Source organism: Balearica regulorum, chromosome 11, assembly GCF_011004875.1.
Source record: "Balearica regulorum gibbericeps isolate bBalReg1 chromosome 11, bBalReg1.pri, whole genome shotgun sequence".
NCBI classification, from domain to species: domain Eukaryota; kingdom Metazoa; phylum Chordata; class Aves; order Gruiformes; family Gruidae; genus Balearica; species Balearica regulorum.
In genome coordinates, this window is record NC_046194.1 from 11,906,300 (window position 1) to 11,929,399 (window position 23,100).

The 23,100-nt window shown below is 53.6% G+C and overlaps 2 protein-coding genes across 10 annotated transcripts; one reads left to right on the forward strand and one right to left on the reverse strand.

Annotated features, from left to right (window-relative positions):
* The first annotated feature begins 450 nt into the window (after positions 1-450).
* Positions 451-7,950, forward strand: PLP1 (proteolipid protein 1). 2 transcript variants are annotated; one of them, XM_010298027.2, is made up of 7 exons: positions 451-695; positions 3,114-3,300; positions 3,790-3,946; positions 4,841-5,009; positions 5,207-5,280; positions 5,392-5,457; positions 5,927-7,950. In XM_010298027.2, the coding sequence occupies exons 1-7, from the start codon at positions 692-694 to the stop codon at positions 5,996-5,998; spliced, it is 729 nt and encodes a 242-aa protein (XP_010296329.1). In that variant the 5' UTR covers positions 451-691; the 3' UTR covers positions 5,999-7,950. The 2 variants fall into 2 exon arrangements, with proteins under 2 accessions (XP_010296329.1, XP_010296328.1); XM_010298026.2 differs by having other exon boundaries at positions 552-695; positions 3,790-4,051.
* A 6,556-nt stretch (positions 7,951-14,506) lies between these two features.
* Positions 14,507-18,684, reverse strand: RAB9B (RAB9B, member RAS oncogene family). 8 transcript variants are annotated; one of them, XM_075763384.1, is made up of 4 exons: positions 18,593-18,672; positions 16,833-16,902; positions 16,530-16,653; positions 14,507-15,975 (listed from the first exon to the last, which is right to left on the reverse strand). In XM_075763384.1, exon 4 carries the CDS (start codon positions 15,938-15,940, stop codon positions 15,335-15,337), a length of 606 nt encoding a protein of 201 aa, XP_075619499.1. In that variant the 5' UTR covers positions 15,941-15,975; positions 16,530-16,653; positions 16,833-16,902; positions 18,593-18,672; the 3' UTR covers positions 14,507-15,334. The 8 variants fall into 8 exon arrangements, 7 of the variants coding, with proteins under 7 accessions (XP_075619499.1, XP_075619498.1, XP_075619494.1 ...); XM_075763383.1 differs by lacking the exon at positions 16,530-16,653 and having other exon boundaries at positions 14,507-16,194; positions 18,593-18,684; XM_075763379.1 differs by lacking the exon at positions 16,530-16,653.
* Positions 18,685-23,100: the final 4,416 nt, after the last annotated feature.

Genomic DNA, 23,100 nt, shown 5'->3' on the forward strand with positions numbered 1-23,100 from the left:
GCACCTAAGGGAGCTGGCTCCATCTGCTGCAGCCCTGGAGCCACACCCATCACTTGGGGACCCCATGGCTGTGCCCACCGGTGCACTGTTCCCCCATGGGGTCACGGGGCTGTGGAACATGGCCACAGGATTTGGATCAATAGGGGGAAAACTCCCAGTTTGGAGATCCCAAGGCTGAAAGCAGGTCCCTGGGACTGGGGACCCCATTCTTTCCTGGTGGGTACTTTAGGGTTGGGGAGGTGACAGAGGGGCATCAATGCTGTCCCATGGGGCTGGTGTCTCACACTGCCACAGTGGGAAGCCCAGGGCAAACACAGCCCAGCCGGGCCTGGGGGGGACACACCCCATGAACAGCCTCCCCCCCCTACCCCAAGCTGCTCTCTTTCTTTTGCAAAGGCCCTTTCCCCCAGGAGCCCTGAGTGGGGCCGTGGGGCGGCTCTGCCCACTCAGCTGCAGAGCACCCAGGAGCTGGCAGCCAAGGGGTGCTGGGGGGGCTGGAGAGGAGGGGCGGGGTCCTGTCCCTTTAAGGGAGGTGGCTGTCACTCAGAGAGCCCTTTTCTTTGCTGGAGAGCTGGACAGGCACCCAGAGGGGGAAATACAGGGTGACAGACCGACAGGCAGGCAAGGGCTCCTGCAGACAGCACGAAAGCAGCTGAGCAGGCGGTTGGGGGAGTCGACCAAGTCCAGCACCATGGGTGAGTATGGGGTGAGGGTGGTGGACACCTGGAGAGCTGTCACTGGTGGCTTTGGGGACCCCGTCCCACAGCAGGGCGACCCTGTCCCCCTGAAACTTTCCTCTGACACCAGACAGGTCCCAGTGACCCTGGTGTGGCCATGCCAGCCATAGGAGCTGCTGGGGGAGGATGCCTTGGCACAGCGGGGACTGTGTTTTCTTTCCCAAAGCGGTTTTCTGTCCTTGTGTGCTCATGCACTGCCTGTGGGGACAGATGCCGTCCTCACAGCTGGTCCCACCCAAGCCCTCACCACATGGGCTGGGGAGATGAGATGTCCTGTCTGGGGCTGGCAGGAGCTGAGAGGTCCAGGCAGGGCACTGAGACCTGTCCATAGCTTGTGCCATTTGTATGCCAGCAGCCTTGGGAAAACAGAGGCACTCCTCATGCCTCAGTTTCCCTATTGATACACCAGAGCTAATACCTACTGGCAAACCCCTCAGGGCATCAGGGGTGCTCTGTTCCCAGGGGTGCCATGGGCTGCCGGCACCCTGCTTTCTCCTCCTCCTCCTCCTGTCTGCAGTGTATAAACAATATACACAATATGCTGGCTCTGACAGCAGCTGAGTCCGGGTACAAGGCCCAGGATTGTGCAGCACAAGGGCTCTTTCTCTCCTCCCTTCCCCTCCCCAGGCTTCCCCAGCACAGCTTCCCAAAGCCTGAGGGACCGGAGCTGTGGCAGGGAGCCTGCCATGCCCTGCTGCATCCCGGGACCTGCAGCCCCCCAGGAATGGGGCCATTCACTGTGCCCCAACCTCAGGCACCTGCCATGCCACTTCCCAGGTGGCCAAAAAAAAAAAAAAAAAAGACATGTTTGGCCCAGCACCCTGCTGGGTGTGCAGGGCCATCCCCATGGGTCCTAGCGAGGTTCAGGGAGCAGCGTCGTCCAGGAGGAGTGGGACTCCCTCTGGACCTGCAGCATCCAAGGTAAACAAGCAGGAGGGGTCCCAGTGCTCCCCCATAGCGCTGCCTTTGTTCTCTGTTTGCTCTCAGCACGGGGCAGCTGCCACCAGGGTGGCAGTGCCTGTACAATCCCCCATTGTCCTTGGTGCCACTGCGCGACCTTGCTCGCAGTGAGGAGGGGAGGGCACTGCTGGCCAGGACCCCACAGCTTTCTTGTCCCTTGAGGGAGGAGATAAGCACTGTGGGATCTGTGGAGGGAGCGTGGGTTTGGGAACACTTCCCAAGGGTGCCTTTTTGGCATTCCAGGCACAAATGCTATGACTAGATGGGATGTGCCAAGGCTGCTGCCATGCCTGGGACAGTGGGGTGAAGAAGCCCACATCTTGGGGAAGGGGAGCAGCTTCCTGCGCAGAGGTGTTGCACAATCAGGGCAGCAGGTTATTGCAGCTTAGCTGAAGCCAAACTGATGCTCTGAAGCCGGATGCCAGTGGGTGCAAACCCAGCTGGCTGCCTGCCTCCAAACTGGGCAGGAGAGCGGCTGGCTGAGCACCTCCAAACCGAGCCCATTGGGAACCTCAGCTAACGATCCTGCATGTTAGAGCCCCAACGTGCAGAAGGAGCAGGTGCCCATGGCCCCTATGCTGAAAGAAAATGTGGCATTTGGGCAATCCAAGCAGCATGCTGGCAAGTGCCCTCACCTTCCTGACCTGCACACAGCTACACGTGCCCTCTTGCCAAACATCTGTCCTGGAGGACTAAATCTATTGTACAAGAGCTGATGTTCGGCAAACTAACATGGCTCCTCTCCATAAGCACATCTGCCTGTGTAACATGGCTGCTGCAGCCCAAGCTGCCCACAGGGTGCCAGAAGAGGGGACAAGCGCACCCCAGCGTGCCACCCAGAAGCCTGGGGTGCTCGAGGTGCATGCCGGCTCCTCCCACACTGCCCCAAGGCCAGGCCACATTGCTGGATCTCCACTGGGGTTTGTCTCTGTGGAGGTGCTGGGTTCCCCTCCATCTTTGATGACAGAAGAAAAATGCAGGCAGCTGGCTTCACCATTGCCCACAGCTGGGCTGTGCTGGCAGCAGGGAGCCATTAGCAGCTTGTTTGCTGGGTCCCGCTGTCATGACGCTACATTGCCTTGTATTTTCATCTTGTTTCGCACGGGTTGGCACGGCTGGCTTGCCTCAGCTCCCCGTCTGCCTCACTCCCAGGGGCTGTCTTGCAGCCCTGGTGCCCCACACTGCTCTTAACCCCTATCCCTGGGCATGCTTTGGTGCAATCCTGCCCAGCTGCTTAAAGAGCTCTTGGGGAAGCTGCTGCATTTGGCTCTCCAGCACCACAATGAATCATTTCTGAGTTTTTACTTCAACCTGTTTCCCTTCTCCCACTAGGCACCTTTCTCTCCCCACGCTTGCCTGCTGCAGGCTCCATGTGCTCCAGGCAGTCTTGTCCCACCTCACCTCTCTTCTCCCTAGGTCTGCTTGAGTGCTGTGCCAGATGTCTCATCGGGGCACCCTTTGCTTCGCTGGTTGCCACTGGCTTGTGCTTCTTTGGGGTAGCACTGTTTTGTGGCTGTGGGCATGAAGCCCTCACAGGCACTGAGCAGCTCATTGAGACCTACTTCTCCAAAAACTACCAGGACTATGAGTATCTCATTGACGTGTAAGTACCCTGCTGCAGTGCATCGCCCTTCTGCCAGGACCCCTTGTGTCTCAGGCTTGCTCTGTGCAAGAAGGAGGTGTCTGTCTGGGCTGGCTGGGGTGATGCTGTTACCTAGGCACCATGGAGATGCCAGGCTGTGTTTGCTGTGTGCCGGTGCCATGGCTGCATGGCAGACTCCAGTGGCCACTTGTTTCCGTTTCATGCCTGTTTTTATCTGACCCTCGCTAGGTGCCTTGGCTAGTGCTGGACCTCTGCACCGGGTAGGTATGGAGGGCATGGGGGGAGTAGCAGTGGGCTACAGCCTTGCTTGCCACGGCTTTGCCTGGTTCACTCCTCTTGTGGCTCAATCCCTTGTTTTGGTCCCTCTGGGGTGGTGTGGGGAGGGTAAGTCATGGCAGCCAGGCTGCCCTGGCTGTGCTGCATGCAGGGCTGAGGCCCCAAGCACCACCCCGGTGCCTGAGCATCCCTGCCTGCTCCTCTCCCCCACAGCATCCACGCTTTTCAGTACGTCATCTATGGCACAGCCTCCTTCTTTTTCCTCTATGGAGCCCTGCTGCTGGCCGAAGGCTTCTACACCACTGGTGCTGTCCGGCAAATCTTTGGGGACTACAAGACCACCATCTGCGGCAAGGGCCTCAGCGCAACGGTAACTGGGGGCCCGAAAGGGAGGGGAGCGCGAGGCCCCCAGCGAGCTCACTCATTGCAGCGGGTGTGTCAGTGTTTGGGAAAGTGGCTAGGACATCCTGACAAGGTGATCTTAACTGGGGTTTGGCACCCCTTCGCGCGCCCGCAGCGGGTTCGCCACGCTTGGCGTGGCTGAAGGGCAGGAGACTGTGGCCGTCCGGGTTTTGGGGTATCCCAAAGGGAAGCGTAGCTCAGCCACCCTCCCCCAGGCCTGTCGTGGCCCCTGGGGACCAAAGCAGCCCAAATGGCCACATTTAACAAAACCACTTCATGTTTAATCATCAGTGGGGAGAGCCACGACCATCCCCACAGTGCCGGCAGCCCAAGGCTCTCCAGCACCTAGTGGCCCTGGGGTTGTCCTCTCTGCTGTGCTTGAGGACCATGACAAAGTGCTGGCAGGGGGAGCCCATGGCCTGGGGGTGTGGAGGGGGATGGCTGCGCTTCCCTCAGGGGCCAGTCGGGGTGGCACCACGGAGGGAGGGCAGGAGAGCCACATTTGCACACCAAGGCAGGTTTTGCAGCTGCCCTCCCGCAGAGGCCAAACCCTGCTTGGCTGTGGCCATGGTTCCCCCCCTCCCCAGGAGGTGGCAGACATCCTGCTGTTGCCACTGATCACCCGCACACATGCATAGCTGGCCACAAACCTGGTGCTGGCCCTGGCCCTGTGAGCTGCAGGGGCAGCTGGCTCAGGCTGCTGCTCCGCACTGGCTGCTTGGGGATACACTGGGTTCGGTGGGCGGTGCAGAGGCAGATGCAGGCAACATCTCAGTACCCTGCCTGCCCTACACCCTTCCTGTCCATGTCCCTGTCCGCTCGGTAACCATGGCTCTGCCCTGGCTTGTCCTGCCCCTTGCAGTTTGTGGGCATTACCTATGTCCTGACCATCATCTGGCTCCTGGTCTTTGCCTGCTCTGTGGTGCCCGTCTACATCTACTTTAACACTTGGACCACCTGCCAGTCCATTGCCAACCCCAGCAAGACCTCAGCCAGCATTGGCACCCTGTGTGCGGATGCCAGGATGTACGGTGAGTGCTGGATTCACCGCCCAGGAGACAAGGCTCAGGGTGGGGGAGAGGGGATGGAGAAGGCCCAGAGGGATAAGGCTGGGATAAAGCAGGGGCAAGTGCTGAAGAGCCCCAAAACACCAGGGTGTGTGTGACACACGTGGCTGTAGGAGGCTGGCTGCCATGCCTGGCTCACCCAGCTTCCTGCATCTCACTAGGCGTCCTGCCCTGGAACGCTTTCCCTGGCAAGGTGTGTGGCTCCAACCTGCTCTCCATCTGCAAAACCAGCGAGGTGAGCAACTCCCATCACCCTGTGTGTGCTCCCCTCAGTGGGTGGCCTCAGCACTGACTTCCCCAGCTGGCAGGCAGGACCCTAGGACCTCATGCCCCTCTTCTCTTGCAGTTCCAGATGACTTTCCACCTCTTCATCGCAGCCTTTGTGGGGGCGGCTGCCACGCTGGTCTCACTGGTGAGTCGGTGCTCCCCCTGTCCAGCCATTCTCCTCCACCCAGCAAGGATGTGGGGACAGAGGAAAATGGAGGTGGTGGGCATGGACATGACAGAGCCGAAGCTCATGTCATTTTCTGGCACATAAGGGCAGATGGCAAATTCAGGCCATAAGAAGATAGAGGTGGCTGCTGGAGGGGATCTGGAGAGGCTTTAGGACACCACTGGAGAGAGGTGCTGCTGCCTGTGCACTGAGTCCCCTGCTTTTCCCAGCTCTCCTCTTGCTTTACACCAGTGATGAGACACTGTGGTGTCCTGATGGTGCAGTGGGGCCATGAGGTTCCATGGGGAAACTGCCCTGTTGGGGTGGTGGGCTGGGGGATGCCACCTCGGGCATACCCAAGTGAGAAGTCTCACCCGGCTTGCCCTCCACGCCCACAGGAGCTTCATTTCTCCTCCTCCCCCATCGCTCACTCTCTTCCCACCCACAGCTCACCTTCATGATCGCCGCCACCTACAACTTTGCTGTCCTCAAGCTGATGGGCCGAGGCACCAAGTTCTAGCTCACGCAGTGGAGCCCAGCCAGACCAAACACCTTCTTTTCTCTAACCCCGAGGCTTTAACACTGCAGCCACCCAACACCAGGTCTCCTGCGTTAACTCTGCCTTAGCTGCTGACTCCCCTCCTCTTCCTTGCATCCATCATGCTGAGCGTGACCAGGAAGGAGAGCTTCCCACCAATGGACAGCTCTTCATGCACTTTTCTCTCTCTGCTCATCCGTAACTGGTTCGCTCTAGGGCCAAGCCCATCAAAACCAGCCAGAGAAGAGGAGGGACTTACTCCAGTGTCCCGATGTTGCCTAGGGATGAGCAAAGGCCTTCATGCTCCTGGGATGAGGAAATCCATGTAGGTTGCTCCATGAGTAGCAAGAGGCTACCTAGAGAGAAAAGGAAGTTGGTCCAGTCCTGGTACTATTGCTAGAGACTCTCCTGGAACTGTCTGCTGTCACCACCCATGGATGGAGAGTAAGAGAAGGATTTTTTTTTTTTTCCCCCCTTAGCAAAGAAAGATGAATTTATCCCAAATTGCCTGCTGCAGCCAAGGCAAAGGGAGTTCAGGGCAAGGATCTTCCCATTGCGGAGAAGAGAGTGCTGACCCCAATGCTGACAAAGCCCTAACCCAGCTGCCCCTATTAAAGCCTAAAGGAGTTTGGTGTCTCTGTAGACAAGGAGGACTCTTGGCTTTACCCTCCAGGCAGCAGAGAGGCGGCAGATAGGTTTGACCAAGAGGGGACATCTCTGTGCTGTGCCCTGGGAGTGTAAAGCTAGAACCATCCCTCCGCAGGCAGGGGATGACCCTCTGGACTGCACGCCTTTGCCTGCCCTGCTCTGCAAGTGCCACACTCACCGCATGCTCATGTCCCTTCACAATGGTGCTCTTCTCTGGGGTGACGTCTGCTTCTCTAACCTCCGCTGCATCAGAGAGCTTGATTTGTTTCTCACCCATATCAAGTGTAACTTTCCCTTGTTCTGTCCCCTTCTTCTCCTCACTTTTTTCTCCATGTTTCCTGCAAGTCAGGACAACTGTCTTGTGTCTGCCAGGGCGGGAGGGACTGGCAGCATCTTGCTTCCAGCCAAAACCCATGAAGGAATTGAGGAGGGAAGGAAAGACGGTCGTTTGGGCATCATGGGGCAGAAACACAGCCCGTCTCTGCAAACCAGATCCTTTCTGATGTCAGTTCAGTCTTTTCCCATGGAGGGAGGCAGCGGGGCAAGGGGTCTGGTGGAGATGGCCTCCCCCTATCATTGCTCTCTACAGCAGCTGGAGGAAAGCCCTCTGGCTGGGTAGCAATGGTCCAGCCAGACCTGCCAAAATGCTCTTTCCAGTCCTCCCCACCAACTGGTACTTTGTTTTGCTCTTCCCTGCCTCTCCTTAATGCTAATCTTAGTGTTTATTTATTGGAGAGACTACTTTCAGTGGCAGACTGTAGCTCCATCCTGCATGGATTTTTTTGTCTGTATTATTATTATATTTTTAAGTGCTGGTTTCAGCAGGGGCAAGGATAAAGGAGCAGATCTGCTGAGCAGAATGTTCGAAGGATCCTTGCTGCCGGGAATGCTGAAATAGGTTGGCCAGGCTACCAACGCACATGGGGTGGGGAGGGGGGAGATGTCAGAAGGGATGGCAGGGTGGGGAAAAACCAGTCAAGATCTGGAAATTCACATCAATGCTATCTCTCTTGGGGATTTGCTGGGGTTTTTTTTGTATCCATTTAACAAAAAATAACCAGATCCTCCTTCCCACCCTTGTCACCACACCCCAAACACACATGCATGCACACGTGTACACACGCACGCAAAAAGAGAGTTAATCAACTGAAAGTGTTTCCTTCATTTCCGATCTAGAATTTCAACTTGTTAACAAGCAATAAAAAGGAGCAAGTTTTTAGAGACTTATCTTACAAGATGTATTTTATAAAAATTAAAGAAAACAAAATTAAGAACATTCTGAACAAGATGTATGTCTGTCCATTTGTTGTGCTGGCTTCCTGCCCCCCCCCCCCCACGCTGTGGCCAAAAAAAAAGCAGGGAAGGGGAGGCTGCAGAGTAGAAGGTCCCAGAGAAGCAGCATTTGCCAGCCCCACATGTGGGCCAGCAGCCCCCACAGGATGCTGCCCACCCCCCTTCCCACCCCAGCCATGAGGTTCACAACCCTGACTTCAAAAATCTTTGTTCCCAGCTGGGGAGCCCTTAAAAACCTCTATTTTTCCTCCAGCCACCCAGAGGAAAGCTGGGGTCTTGTAGGAGCTGCTTGCTCATATTTGGTGATGTGCTGCCCTTTAATACTCAGCCTATGCAGCGACAGCCTCTGCTACATCTCCTAATGTAGCATGACTACAGCAAAATTAATCAGCAAGGCTCGAGAATAGCTCGCCAGCTCACATCAGGCAATGCACATGGTAGAAGCATGTCCAGAGCCATGCAGGGTGTGTGATTCTCTCATTTGCACACACCCCTGTCTTGTTTAGGCATGAGGATGGACTCAACTATCACAGGACCCTACAAGTCCTGTCTGCATGCTCTGTGGGTGGCTGCATGCCATTTGCCACAGGGTCATTAACAGTTTGCACAGTGCTGGCATGTATGGAATTGATCGTCTGGTGTTTTTCTGCCCCTGATCAGACAAATGCTGCCCTTGCATGCACATTTCCACAGCAGCTATTCAAATGTTGCTTCTCTGGGAAATTCTCCTCAGGAGCTGCACTCAGGAGCCTCCAGGGAGTGAGGCCATGGAGGGATGCTTCCAGCCCCATGCTCAAACCCTGGCACCATCCCATTTGTAGCAGATCTGCCCGAGAGGCTAGGTGCCCATGAGCAGCAGGGTGGGCTGAGAGCCAGAAGGCTGTTACCTACCCACAGCCAAGACCCTTGCTGCTCTTCCTAAATGGGACTCTAGCTCAAATCCCACTCTCCCGTGGCCTCAGCCCCCTCCAGGCAGGCAGCAAGGCTTCCCCTGCAGCCCAACTGGGGGAGGTTTAGCTCATGCATTGCTGCTGCCCCAGGTCAGTGCACAGCAGTGCCTGTACCCTTGCCTTGACCCGGCTCACAGAAACCCGTGGGGCCGCAGCCCGCATCAATGGGGCCCTTTGTTCCCTGCATTCCCAGATGCCATCACCCTCCTCTCCCAATGCTGAAAGGGCCCTGTGTGTGTGTGCAATCAGCTGCTGGGCAGGAGCAAGCCAGGGAACAAAATGCCATCTCTTTCCCCTGGCAGAGCCTGGTGCCCCCCAGCCAGGGTGAGGGTTGGGGACAGCAGCGCAAGGTAACACGTGAAAGTGGCCAGAATGCTGGGCAAGTCTGAGGGCCAAAGGACACACGTAGTCTTTTGTTGGGTGTGCCCTTGGCTGTGCCACCCCACCTGGAGACACGGGTCCTGACCTCACAGCTCCTTCCCCGGGCACCCAGTGCCCTCCAGGAACTGGCTGAGAGAGGGCAACCCTGCCTCGTACCAAACCACATCTCTCTAAACTGGTCCATCATGAGCTCCAAGGAGCCGAGCCAGCGCAATCACTTTCCCCATCTAGTGGATGAAATGTGGCTGCAGTTTGCTCCCACAAAGGCTGGATCAGAGAAAGGGACCCTGGAGCAGGTCCCATGAGCTGCCTCGCTGGCGAACAGGCAAGGCAACTCCCACCCCTTCATCCCACGTCCTGCCACTCCGGGAAACGGCCATGTGCCGCTGCTAGCAGGGAATCACTGGGCAAGCAAGCCCTTGGGACAGTGAAGCCAGAAACCTCCCCCGCGCAGGGAAAGGAGAGGGAAGGGGATGGCGGCACGCAAGGGTGCTCGTGTAGGGACGGTCACGGGTCCTCAGCCCTCCGCTCAGGCGGCCTCCAAGGCAGGTTCTCTAAGGAGCTGATGCTCCTCCCGGCCACTCCCTCTGCCGGGGCGGGACCGGCTCCCGCATCCCCGATCCTCCGTCTCCTCCCCACGGCCGCCGGCTGCAGCGGCAGCTGCCCAGGCTGGCGCTGCCGGGGCAAGGTGGGCGTCGTGCCCCAGCTTAACCCCCCCCCCCCCGACCCTGCCTCTCGTGCGCTGCCCGGCCCCCGCGATGGCTGCCGGTGTGCTGCCCGTGCTTCCCCGGGGAAGCCCTCCCTCCTTGTAAAGGCAGCCTCCTGCTAAGGGTGCCCTGGGAACCTCCAAAACAAAGCCAGCCCACAGGCCACACATCAGAAAAAATAACTACCATCTCCCTCTAGTACCTTATTTACATCAGGCTCTGTCCTGCACAGTCCAACAAGGGAATAGCAAATAAAAGCTACACAAAACATCCAGATGCTGCCATTCAAAGCCCGTGTGCAAGCCCCTAACTACATAGCAAATTCTTCTGAAGCCACACAGGCAGGCACAGTCCTGTGCCTTGCTCTCTTAGTCAGGGCTCGGGCTCAGCCCTGGGGAAGACTGTGTAGGATGAGCAGGAAGGCTCCGGGAAAAGAGGCAAACCCAATGGCTGTCCACTGCCCTGGCTCAGCCCTCCATCCCTCCGACTGCACTAACACTCAGCAGAGAGGACAGTGGGCACACCAGCTGTGGCAGGGCACACCCATGCTGCTCCTCACCAGCAGCTCCCCCAGCCCTGTCCTGGCTTAAGTCAGGGTAGGGAAGGGGCTGCCAGTGGCAAGCAATGTCCTGGCAGGGGCAGTAGCTGGTGAGCAGTGCCCCTGCGTGCTGGGGCCACAGTATGGTACTGCCGCCCATCTGCCCTAAAGGAAGGTCTCATCTGCCACCTCTTGGGCACCCAGCTGGTTTCACTCCCTTTCTGTGCACAGTTTGGCTCTGCTAAGGAGATGCCCGAGGATGAGGAGTGAATAGCAAGTGGGAAGTCCTCATGGAAAGGACTAAGACTCACCATAGCACAGGCAGATGCTGTACTTGGCTGGTCATGAAGCAAGGAGTCCTGCATCTGCATGTGGCCCAACTCCTTTTGCCTGAGCAATCGCCTCAGAAGGTAACCCACCATTTCACTGACTTCACAGATTGTCCCAGACCCCAGTCTCCCAGAGTCAAGGGACTCTGACTCACCTTCGGGCAACCACCGTCTGAGCTGCCATTGCCTCCCACCTCAGCAGAGTGGGGAGTGCTCCTTACTCCAGAGCAGAGCATGCCAGTGCTTCTGGTGCCAGAGCTGCAACAAACTCCCTGTTAAGAACTGGAGCCTGAAGTGAGGTTCAGAGGCTCCTGAAAGGGCATTTTTAGACTCTTTATATCTTCTTGCTCATCCTCAAACACATGCAAGAACATGCAGTCTCCAGAGACTGTGTTCCCATAAACCTCCTTACAGCTGTGCTGCTGTGAGGAGTCAGCCTCCAGCTAGGGAGGAGATGCACTTGGGAAACACACGGTGTGTAAGCAGCCTCAGTCATGCAGAGAGCAACCCCAGGGCACCTGCAGCCATTTGGGGCTCCTCAGCTAGCAGTTCTAGAGATTTCAGTTTCCTCAGCCCACCAAGCAGCTGCACAGCCTTACAGCTGTACTACCTGGCCCAAAGCAGCAAAATCCTCAAGAGGGCTGTGGGAGAGATGGATGGATGGGACCAGGAGACTCTCCACCACTCCTCCTTGGCAAGCACACAGGGATCCGCTTACAGCATCTGTTCCACGCAGCAGCAGCTCATGGCTTTCCTTTAGAGACGCTCCTTTGCCTTCCAGAGATCCATCCTCTCCCCAGTCCATGACAAAACCCACTGAGCCCTCTGCTATTGCTTGCAGTGGCAAAGGAGGAAATGAGGGAACAGCCTCACTATCACTCCTGCCTCTGTCCCACATTTTCTTACAAACATCTCACATCAGGGGAGTCAGTGGTTCTGATGGGTTTAGACAGACCCTCGCTGACATGACAGCCTCATCCAACCCTCATGACTCCTCCAAGGCTGGGACCATTTCCTACCAGGTCACATTGATTGTCTTGTTTTCAGCTGTGTTTTGAAACAGCTGAAGATGCTGGAGGCCTCCAGATACTCCAGCCCACATTCAAAAAGCAGGATTTCCAAGGACTTGAAACCCTATCCTGCCCCTGGAAGCATGGATAGGCAAGCAGACATAGGAAAAAAATAAACTAAAAGGTTCTGCCAACAGAAACAGCAGGCACAGACTCTTCAAACACAGAAAATGTGACTATCCTGGCAGGACAGTGGAAGAGAACAGTCTCCATATGCTGATTTCTGTCTTAACATCCTATTGAAATCATGCCTGGTTACAACCCCCTGGTGCCCAAGGGACTGGTTCCAAGATTGCAGGAAGAAATCAAAGGAAAGTACTTGGCTTGCTGCTGAGAGCCCAGGCTGAAAATTAAAATATAGTGACAGAGGGAAGCAATATTTCTGTTTTGAAAGCGTTTTTTGATACAGTCTTCAAAAGACAAAACTGGTCACCTGATTCAGCTGGTAAATAAGTTATATTCCTTCAACCACTGGCCTAGCTGGCACATTCAGGAATAACCAATTCTTTTGATCCCTTACTGACTCCTCTCTACCAGATGCTATAACCAACCCAGCTCCACATCCCTCAGGAGAACAGAAGCCAGCTTGAACTTTGATAAACCAAGAAGGCAGCCACTTCCTGAATTCACTTGAATACATCCATGTTTTATTTGCTTGAATAAAGGTAGAATCTCAGTTTTAAAATTCCAGTTCTGCAGCCACAGCAACAACCGCAGCAGCATGAGTGGACATAGGGAGGTGATGGCTGTTGGCACTGAACTTTGCAACGAATAGTTCAAAATCCTGGCTCCTTTGGAAATTGTGCATATCATTTAAAATAAATTAAACAAATATATTATAGCATACTTATTTCTAAAAATGGATTTTTAAAACACATAAGCCTAATAAAATAGTTGTGTTGGGTTTGTTATAAAGTCAATGATCCAATGTCTGTAAGGAATAAAAGATGCTGTGTGACACCCTCTGGCAATACACACCATCTGCACAGCTGGTGCACAATGAGGCTCTTGAGGTTCAGCTATCATCATCAACACACACCCAGGGTACTGCAAACAGCATGCTGCACTTGTACCTCCTACACCGTGGATTGTTCAGTCTCTGCCCTCTTCTGCAGGAGATGCCAGTCCTCACACAGATCACACGGGATCCGTGCTGGAGAAGCGGCAGTTTCATCGGCAGGGAGCTCCCTCTGCAGACCTGGGCAGCGCAACAAGGGCCTGAGCCTCTGTGCAAACCAACTCCAGGGGAAAGTGTCTGCTCAGAGATGTGAATCAGAACCATAGGTCACAGAGTCTGGGATCTCAAAGGAAATATCAAGCAGTGTTAAACTGAAGAAAAATCTAGAGGCCTGGGGAGGTCCAACATTGGTAAATAAACAGTAACAATAACTTTAATATCCTGTAAAAATCTGTTGCACCTATGGAGGCAGAGCCTTCTCTTATACCTCAATGGATCTGACTTTCCAGAGACTGCAAGCACTCCCTATCTATCCCCATGAATATGAACGTTCAAGCCCTGTTTAGAAATCAGATCCCTCTAAAGCACTTTGCATTAAAGCTTCAGTCCCTTCCACACATGGCTGCCCTACAGAGAAGGGCAGGATCACCCTGAGCGAGAGGAGACTCCCTGCATGCTCAGAGACTGCTTGGCAATGGGGATTAGCTGCCAACAGCCAGCATGACAGCAGAGATTGCCCTGCTCAAAAGCACAAGTGAGGCTGCTTGATTTGAACTACAAAATTTACCATCTAGTAGCTCATCACAGTGGGAATCGCATTCAGCAGCTAGCAGATATGTACTGAGGGAAGCTCTTCTCGTGGCAGGCTCCTGTGTGCTTATGGGCAAAGTCAGTTTTGGGCAAACACTTGCATGGGAAGTTGCAGGACATGAGGTTATAATGGTAAAGACAGCACTCAGCAAGCACTCATCTCTGCTACACAGATAGCTTGGGACTTACACCTAGCAGGGGACAGGAGCTGGGATCAGCAAAGCCTGGCGTCCTTTTCTAGAAAGTTCTCTGCCCCCTCCCATACCATTTTTCAGCCACCTTGAACAGAGGTGGAACCAGTGCAGCTCTCCCCAATGGACTGAACACAGCAGCCATTAACAAAGGCCAGTTATCTGAGTGGACATCCTCTACCGCTAAAGTCTGTCATAGGAATTACAGACAAAAATTTACTGGATTCCCCGTTAGGGAGTAAGGGCCAGGACAACAGCATGAGTTAACCATGCTCTGTGGCACTGCACCTGACACAGCAGGTAATAAAGTTAATGGTTCTGTGTTGCAGCATCCAGATGGGAACATCTGTGCTAAAGAAACTGAAGATGCTGATCCAACAGCTAACGAAGCACAGTGGTCACTGGCCCCGCACATCAAGTGAGTAGATTTAAGAGCTGACCATATATGACTTCTCCACCTGCACACCTAAGAGACATCCGACCCACCTACCATCTGGTCTGCTAGAGCATACCATCTGGACACAGCAACTACTTGTGACAGAAACCAGCTGAAGTTTTATGCTCCAGATCTCCGGAACTCCTGAGTAACTCTAAACCCTTTGACACGACCCAGCAAGTGTCCACGTCGGTATTTTTCATCCAGGGCTTCAAGGTATGAGAAGCGAGATCCAGTGTTGAGACTCCAGAAGAGACAAGGAAACATATATTAAACAAGAAGCAGACAGTCTCTCTACAAAATAACACTCACACAAGACAAAGTTAGACATGAGGAAAAACAGACCAGAAATAGGCAGCTACGAAGAAGCAATGCTGCCACATTCAAACACAGGTCCATCTGTCCTTTGTATGCTGCTTCAGATCAGAGCTCTAACAATTCTCAGCACAATTCAGTCTTAGGACACAATGCGCTTATCCCAAACAACAGATACACACATCTCAGCCACTCTAGTATTTGGCATTCTAACAGTCACATGGGCTAAAGTCTCCACAACAGGTTTTGTTCAGTATGCTGAGCAGCCTTTCCTTAGGCAGTAAGGTCATGAGTTTAGTGGGTCTAGTATTTTTTTGAGTTCAGGATTAAAATACTTCAAAGAATGTCTAGAGCTCTGTCAGCTTTGTTCCACAGGCAGTTCTTGGTACAGATCAGATCAATACTATCTTTAGTGAATTTAAAGGACTTTAACCCAGTCCTTTAAACCTGCTAAAACAGGCAGAGATGGAAGCAGGACTGTGCTCACATGCTCTTTTAACAAGTCCCTCCTGCAGATACATGCTCTGTGCCCAAAACCTCCAGCCAGAATTCAGATGGTGAGGCTGCAACTCCTCAGTGAGCAAACCACCTATTGTCCTTGTGGCCGCTGTCCTTAGAGTGCCCCAGAGCTTCCCGCAGTTATTCTGATCCAGCTGCCAGCTCAAGTGATGTTCCCGAAGCAGCAGCCACTCTTAACAACAGGAAGACCCTGATTTGGAGCTTGAGTGCAGGTCAATGGTGTGGCCCAGCATGCAGTGCTCTAGCTGCTCCTCCACTGCCAGTACCTGTCGCACAGCCTCCTCAAAGGCCACTGCCACATTGGTGTCATCCTTGGCACTAGTCTCCAGGTATGGATAGTTACCATTTTCCATGCACCAGGCCTGGGCCTCCTCTGTGCTCACTTGTCTCTCAAGTTTGTCTATCTTGTTGCCCAGGACTACAAATGGGAAGTGTTCAGGGTCTTTCACATCAGCATAATAGACAAACTCCTTCTGCCAGTTACTGAGGTTCTCAAAGCTCTGCCGGTCATCCACACTGAAGGTCAGCAGGCAGCAGTCTGCTCCCCTGTAAAAGGGGGTTCGCAGGCTCTTGAATCTCTCCTGTCCTGCCGTGTCCCAAATCTGGAGGGTCACAAAACGTCCATCCACCTCCAGGTCCCGGTTTAAAAACTCCACACCAATTGTGTGGAAAGCCTGCGAGTCAAACTTGTTGGTGACGTACCGGTTCATGAGGGAACTTTTCCCAACTCCACCATCCCCAAGGAGAATGACCTTCAAGAGCAAGGACTTCCCACTCATTGCAGCAGGACGGAGGGGCGCAGTACCAAGGCAATCTGCAGGGTTCAAAAACAGTACAAAATAGCTATTTGACTGGGATTCTGCAGAAAGTTGCACAAGGAAGAACAGAATATGGTATTTTCATCCCCATTTCTGAACAAGCTTTGTACATAGGAGGTAATCTCTCTTATTAGAGAGATTAGAGCTGGGATTTGCACAAGCTTTCAGGCACCTAAGTCGTCCATCAGGTCCAAAATGGAAGCAGCAGGTCACCACTGTAAGTGCAAGATGAGAACAACTGTTGAGAGTTTAGTATCAATTATAGCACTTTTGGTGAAAACTCTGTATCTGAAAGCTTGTCTAGTTATTCCAAACATAACATTACTAGTTAAACATTTCTTCTGGCCTGTGTCCTCAGGCTATCACAGAAACAGCAAAATCATCAGGGATCACCACCACCAGGCCTTCCTTTCCACTGTACAATCACTAGCTAAATAATTTCTCCTATCTGACTTGCTCTGCTGGAAGGATGTAAAAGATGCATAGGCCTCATATCAATAGAAGTCATCTGGCAAAACAGTTCTTAATCATCCCAAGAACACTAACTCACCTTACAGGTGGAGCTGCACTTGTTTTCTGCATGTGATCTCTACAGCTCAGAAGGGGTTTCCCAGGCACAGGGACCCAGCTTCTCTGCTGCTCTTTTCTGGCAATGCTTTTTGCAGGCCAGTTTGCTAGGGCACAGGTGCAAGTTTACATTGCAACAACCCTGACACCACAAATTCCTTAGTCAGCAGTTGCAAGAGAAAGCCCAAGTGCCAGTCAGTCCTCTCCTTCTCAGAGACATTCTGCAAGTGAAAGCAAAGGCCTGACATGGAATAAGAGGTTCATATGGCTGCTGTCTGTACTGTACCTGCTCTGGAAATACAGAGCTTCTGTCTCCAGGACTGTCCAGGGAACACCTTCCTCCAGCATAACAGTCACTAAAAAACAAACATCAGTCAACAAGGTTGCCAGAGCTGTACTCAGTGCACTGCCATTCGATTCGTAATGTTGACCCAGGCTGGAAGAACAGCAGCAGAGCTCTAGAAAGCTGAAAGTGCAGTACTGATGGCTGGAGTAAAATTGGCAAGAACAAGGTGCTGAGGACAGACTTTCCCATGCCCTAAGTAAAATGGAACACAGCCCATTTCTGACCAGGGCAGAGCCAATACATTATGGATACTAAACCCAAAATAAGAAAAAAGGAGCTCTAGCATGAGGGCACAGGTTGTGTAACCCATGTCTCCTCTCAATCCAGGGGATGTCAATAGCTTTGGTTTGCTTGGCCTGCCTACCCACACACTCTGGAATCCGATCTGAGGATTGAACACATACCTGAATCTGCTAACCAGAAGAGCGAGCCAGCTGGCAAGAGCCTGGTATGAAAAGAGATGGGATCTGGCTTGCTTACAACTGCTACCAACATTCCTGGGAAGGGTGTGGACAGGATGACACCACCAGATCAACCTCCAACCAACCGAAACAGAAACATTCAACACTGCTCAGATCAGCACTCCTATTCCCTCCATGCCGAAACCCACTTTCTGTATTAATCACAGGGGGGGCCTGTTGAACTTTGTTTCTGCTCTTTTTGCAGCTCTTTCAACCAGTGCTTACCACAAAGCCAAAATCAGAAACTTCTGCTTCAAGTTAGTTTCTGTGGAAAGTGCAGAAACTAACTAGAGACTCACCGATTTCACTTCCCATGCACAGAACCACCCCAGATCAAGCATGGCTGAACTAATTTGATGGGCCATGGGACATGTGAGAAGCATCTGTGCAACCCAGTGGTTCTAAAGCAGAGAACAAAATGCAAACATCAGAGGAGACAAACAGGAATTGCAGGATAGCTCCCTGGGGCTGATGGCTTTGGGAAACTCTCCCCTGAACACTTAAGCTGTTCAAAACCCATGCTCTTCCTTCTCCAAACCCTTGCTGAGGGAGGTATAAGATGGTCACAGCCCCCTGTTACCAAAGCCCTTCCTGACACATGCTGTCAGCCCTGACAAGAGTTTCCATTTTCCATTTTTGCTTGTTAGCAAGTGACTAGCAGATGTTTTAGAAATGACTAATGGGTTATGCTAGGCTACTCCAGAGCCTGGCAGGTCAGCAGGCTACTGACAGACATGACACAGCCACGACACAGATGGGCATGTTGCCACCCACGACACTGATATTAGCAACGCTGCTTGCAACCTGCGTTCACTGATTTGCCCTTTACAAGCTATTTTGGAGGCTAACCTCGATTTGCAGCAGGACGGAAAACCCTCACACAGGACGCCAGCACCTGTTTGCAGCTAAATACAGCAGCGTGTGTGCATGGGAGCTGCACGCTGGTCCCCGCTCCCCAAGCCCTGGCTCCCAGCTCGGCAGGAATCGAGACCCTCTGCGGGACCCTTGCCTGACTGCCCAGCCCTCGCCCCACACACAGGTCCTCAGGCCGGAGCGGCCGAGGAGAGGCGCAGGGAAGGGGGGACACGGCGAGGAGCTACACCCCACGAAGGGGGCGCGGAGCCCCCCCACAGCGGGTGCCGGGGCCCCTCCGAAGGGGCCGGGGGAAAGGGGCGGCCAGCCAGCCCCAAGGGCTGTCTACGGGCCGAGGGAAACAGCGCCAGCCCCGCCCGCCCTTACCTCCCTCCGCGCCGCCGCCCACCTGACCCGCCAGGCGCAGGTGCCAGCTCCCTCCGCGCCTGCGCAGCGCACGCGCCCTGCTGACGGCGGCCGCGCGAGGCAGTGGGGCCTGGCCCCGCCCCCCTCCTGCGGGACGGTCGGGCTTTGCCACCGCTGTCCTCTCACTGGCCCCACCAGCCCGCTTGTCAGCCCGCCGGGCCCTGCCTGGCCCTTCACTGCCCTTTCCTGTCAGCCTCCTCACTCCAGCTCGTCCTCTCCAGTCCCCTGCCCTCTCCTGTCCCCTCACTACTCTCCTCACAGTCTCTTCCTGTTCTTTTGTCACTTCAGTTCCCAATCCTGCCACCCCGCTGTCCCCACATCATCTCCCCACTGCCGCCCAGCTGCTGGGAGGGAAGGCGCAGTGGGACTCCCGCCCCGAGTCAGGCGAGCAGTACCGAGGAGTACAGAGCGGTGAGGCTACGGCACCCTCACCACAAAAAGCCCCGTACCTACCTGTAGAACACAGGCCCCTACACAGCGTCACCGGACGCTGGCAGCTGTTGCTGTCCCCAGCCCCGCACATCCCCCTGCGCCTGTTCAGGCGTGGTCAGAGGCCTGTCCCTCACCCTAAATGGCTTGTTCCCGATTCCCCATTTAGCACTGAGGGATGCAAATGGCTGGCAGCTGCCCGAAGGAGTGTGGCTCCCCCCACCCTCACTGTCACTCATGAGACCAGGAGGGAGAATGTCTTAAAGAAGGAGATTTCTGGGGAAGAGCAGCAAATACAAACATTCCAGATGGTTGAAAGGAAAAACAGTGGCAAGGTCACCCCAGCCTGGGCAGACAGGAGAGAGGGAGACCAGACCCCTGGGTGGCTGCAGGGGGTGGTTGGAAAGCTGGAGTCACCTGCACCCCCACAGGCATTGTCAGTTGGTCTTCCCATCAGTGCCTGGTGCCTGGTGCCCACAGCTTCAAAACTTGGGGACACCTCTCGCTGGGGGCTGCAAGACGCCCTAGGAACCTTCCTCAGGTGGGCAAGAGCAGGGACCCCTCGTGTGGAGACCCAGGGCTTTTCGCCCATCTGAACCTGGCACAAGCTCCAGGGCCAAGCTGGTGCAACAAAAGTGCATCAATTCCCTCCTCCCTGCTGGAAAAAACATGAGATGGGAGGAGGATTTAAATTAAGCCAGGGATTATACTAATACCAGCCTCAGTGATCTGTCGGGGGAGATGGGGAACAAGAGGAGTGTCAGGGGGTGAGGAGGGGGCAGCAGGGTGAGGGCCCGAGGGTCCAGGGTGTTGGCAGTCTGAGACCAGGAGAGGCCAGGCAATATGCGAGTGCCCTATAGGCATGTATTTGGCCAGAAGCGCAGGGTGCTGCTGGTACCGGCGGCAGACCCAGTCTGCACCAATGGCTCACTCCGAACCAGTCTGGGTTCCCACGCCAGCCCTGCCAGGGTCACATGCTGCTGGGGCGAGCCTCTGAGCATGGCACACCTCTCCCTGCCAGCTCCCTTTGCCTGGCAGCTGTTTCATCCCATTATTTGTCATTACTTATTTATTAGAGATCTAATTTAGTCTGTAAGAATACGAGGACAGGAGGGGTGACACACCTCCTGAGTGAGATAGAGCCATCAAGAAAGATCCTGCTAAAGCAAAAGAGGCATGGTGCTCCGCGGTTGCACTGTGCTGTGCCTGGATGCCCTGGACCACCCCGGGCAGGGCTGGGAAACACCAAGGCCTTAGGCCTAGGGAGGGTAGCATGTCCCTCCAGTGCAGTGAAGGACACCACAGGGCCAGTGGCCCCAGCTGACCCTGTTGGTGCTCAAGGGGCTCCTATGTTCCCCCAGGCTGAGCTATGGGCACTGGGAGCCGGTGGAGAGTCACCTGCCTGTCTGAACAGGTATGTGTCTAGGCAAGTTTGGCTCCTAGCAGCTGTTCAGCTTGGCTGCCTCACTGAGCTGGGTGACAACCTGTTTGGCATCTGTAGTGCGTTGACCTTGGCTGGCCACCAAGCTGCTCTATCACTCCACTTCTCAGCAGGGCAGGGGGAAGAAAATAAGATGGAAAATAACTCATGGGTCAAGATAAGGGCAGTTTAATAAAGCAAAAGCAAAGACCATGTGTGGAAGCAAAGGAAAACCAAAACATGTATTCTCTACTTCCCATCAGCAGGCAATGTCCAGCCACTTCACTGGAAGTAGGGCTTCAGTAGGTGCAGCGGTTGCTCTGGAAGATGAATGTCATAATGAATGCCCTCCCCCCTCCCCCCTTCTCTTAGCTTTTATTGCTGAGTAGATGTCATATGGCATGGAATCTCCCTTTGGTCAGTTGGGGTCAGCTGTCCTGGCTGTGTCCCCTCCCAAGATCTCACCCACCCCCAGCCTACTGGCCTTTGGGGTCCCTATTGAAACCCCATCCACTGCCCTCTGTCCCAGGGAGAGTTTACTCGTGTGGCTTGCTTGATTGCAGCACACGTTTCACATTCATGAGTGATTATGTGATGGCCTCTATGGTCGGGTCCACCCCTCAATCATGAGCCCATCTGTATGTTGCACGTCTCCCTAGATGTCCCGATATTTCGTGGGCCCATTGAGCTACAAATAGCTCACCCTTATGCTCCCAGTCCAGGTCCACCTCAACTTCTTCAATGTTGACAGCCTTCTCTGCTTGTTCATGCTTTCAATGTTCTTTGGTGGCACAGCTTTTGGGCATGTGAGCATCTACATGATGTACCTTTAGAGAGACGTTTTCTACATGGGCAGCGACAACCTGCACAATGCAGCAGCCCAGATGGGTTTACCCCTGTGCTGCCAATTGGTCTTCTTCCACTGCTGTGGCCACCCGCATAGGGTATTAGCCACCATCCCAGAGTCAGTATAAAGACAGATATAGAGTACTAGCCACTTTTCTTGTTCAGCAGTCTCTAGGGCTTTCACTTCTGCAAACTAAGTTGACTTACCTTCTTCTTCAGTGGCTTCAACAACTTGTCATGTGGGACTCCACACAGCAGCTTTCCACTTCTGATGGTTTCCTACAACATGACAGAATCCATGAGTAAACAAAGCATAATGCCTTTCATGTTCTGATAGTTCATTATATGGTGATGCCTCTTAGGCATGAGCCACCTCCTTAGGCAATGCTCCAAAATCTCTGCTTTCTGGCCAGTCCATGATCTCTTCCAGGATTTCTGAGTGGTTGGGTTTTCCCAGTAGAGATTGTTCTGTGATCAATGCTACCCACTTACTCCATGTAGCGCTGGTTACATGATGTGTAGACGGAATGCTTCCTTTGAACATCCAGTGTAGCACGGGCAATTGCGGTGCCAAGAGGAGAGATGCTTCTGTACCAACAACTTCTGAAGCAGCTCGAACCCCCTCATATGCTGCTAATATCTCTTTTTCAGTCATGGTGTAGTGGGCTTGTGATCCTCAATGCCTCTGACTCCAAAACCCTAATGGTTGATCTCAGGTTTCTCCTGATGTTTTCTGCCAGAGGGTCTAGGTGAGACCATGTTCCCTAGCTGCAGTGTAGAGTACATTTTGCACAGCTGGTCCTGTCCAGACAGGCCCAAGAGCTACTGCATGAGCTATCTCCTGTTTGATATGCTCAACGGCTTGTTGCTGCTCAGGGTCCCACTCAAAACTGTTCTTCCTTCAGGTTACTCAATAGACAGGGCTCACAAGCTGATGATAACCTGGAATGTGCATTCTCCAGAATCCCACAAGGCCTAGGAAAGCTAGTGTTTCCCTCTTTTTAGGTGGTGAGGACACGGTCGCTATCTTGTTGATCACATCCACAGGGACATGATGGCGTCCATCCTGCCATTTTATTCCCAAGAACTGAATCTCCTGTGCAGGTCCCTTGACCTTGCTTCTTTTATGGTGAAACAAGCTTTCAGAAAAATCTGAATTATTCTTCTGCCTTGTTTTCTTCCATCATGATGTCATCAATGTATTGTAGACATTCAGGAGCATCACCCTTTTCCAGTGCAGTTTGGATTAATCCATGACAAATGCTAGGGCTATGCTTCCACCTCTGGGCAGTCAGTTCCAGGTGTATTGGACACCTCTCCATGTGAAAGCAAACTGTGGCCTGCAATCTGCCACCAAATGAATTGAGAAAAATGCATTGGCAATGTCAGTTGTAGCATACCACTTGGCTGGCTTTGACTCCTGTTCATATTGGAGCTCTAACATGTCTAGCACAGCAGCACTCAGTGGTGGCATGACTTCATTCAGGCCATGAGAGTCTACTGTTAACCTCCACCCTCTGTCACACTTTTGCACTGGCTGTATGGGACTATTAAAAGGTGAATGAGTCTTGCTAATCGCTCCTTGGCTCTCCAATTGATGAGTCTGCTCATGGATGGGAGACAGGGAGTCTTGAATCATCAGATCATAGAATCATAGAATTATTTAGATTGGAAAAGACCCTTAAGATCATCAAGTCCAACCATTAACTTAGCACTGCCAAGTCCACCACTAAACCATGTCCCTAAGCGCCACGTCCACATGTCTTTTAAATAC

What these genes read in the sequence shown, in the direction of transcription:
- PLP1 (XM_010298026.2), top strand. An exon ending in TATGAGTATCTCATTGACGT is followed by an intron (nt 3,301 to 3,789) that starts GTAAGTACCCTG and finishes TCTCCCCCACAG; the next exon opens with CATCCACGCTTTTCAGTACG. An exon ending in CTGCCACGCTGGTCTCACTG is followed by an intron (nt 5,458 to 5,926) that starts GTGAGTCGGTGC and finishes TCCCACCCACAG; the next exon opens with CTCACCTTCATGATCGCCGC.
- RAB9B (XM_075763383.1), bottom strand. Translation starts at nt 15,940, where the DNA reads ATGAGTGGGAAGTCCTTGCTCTTGAAGGTCATTCTCCTTGGGGATGGT.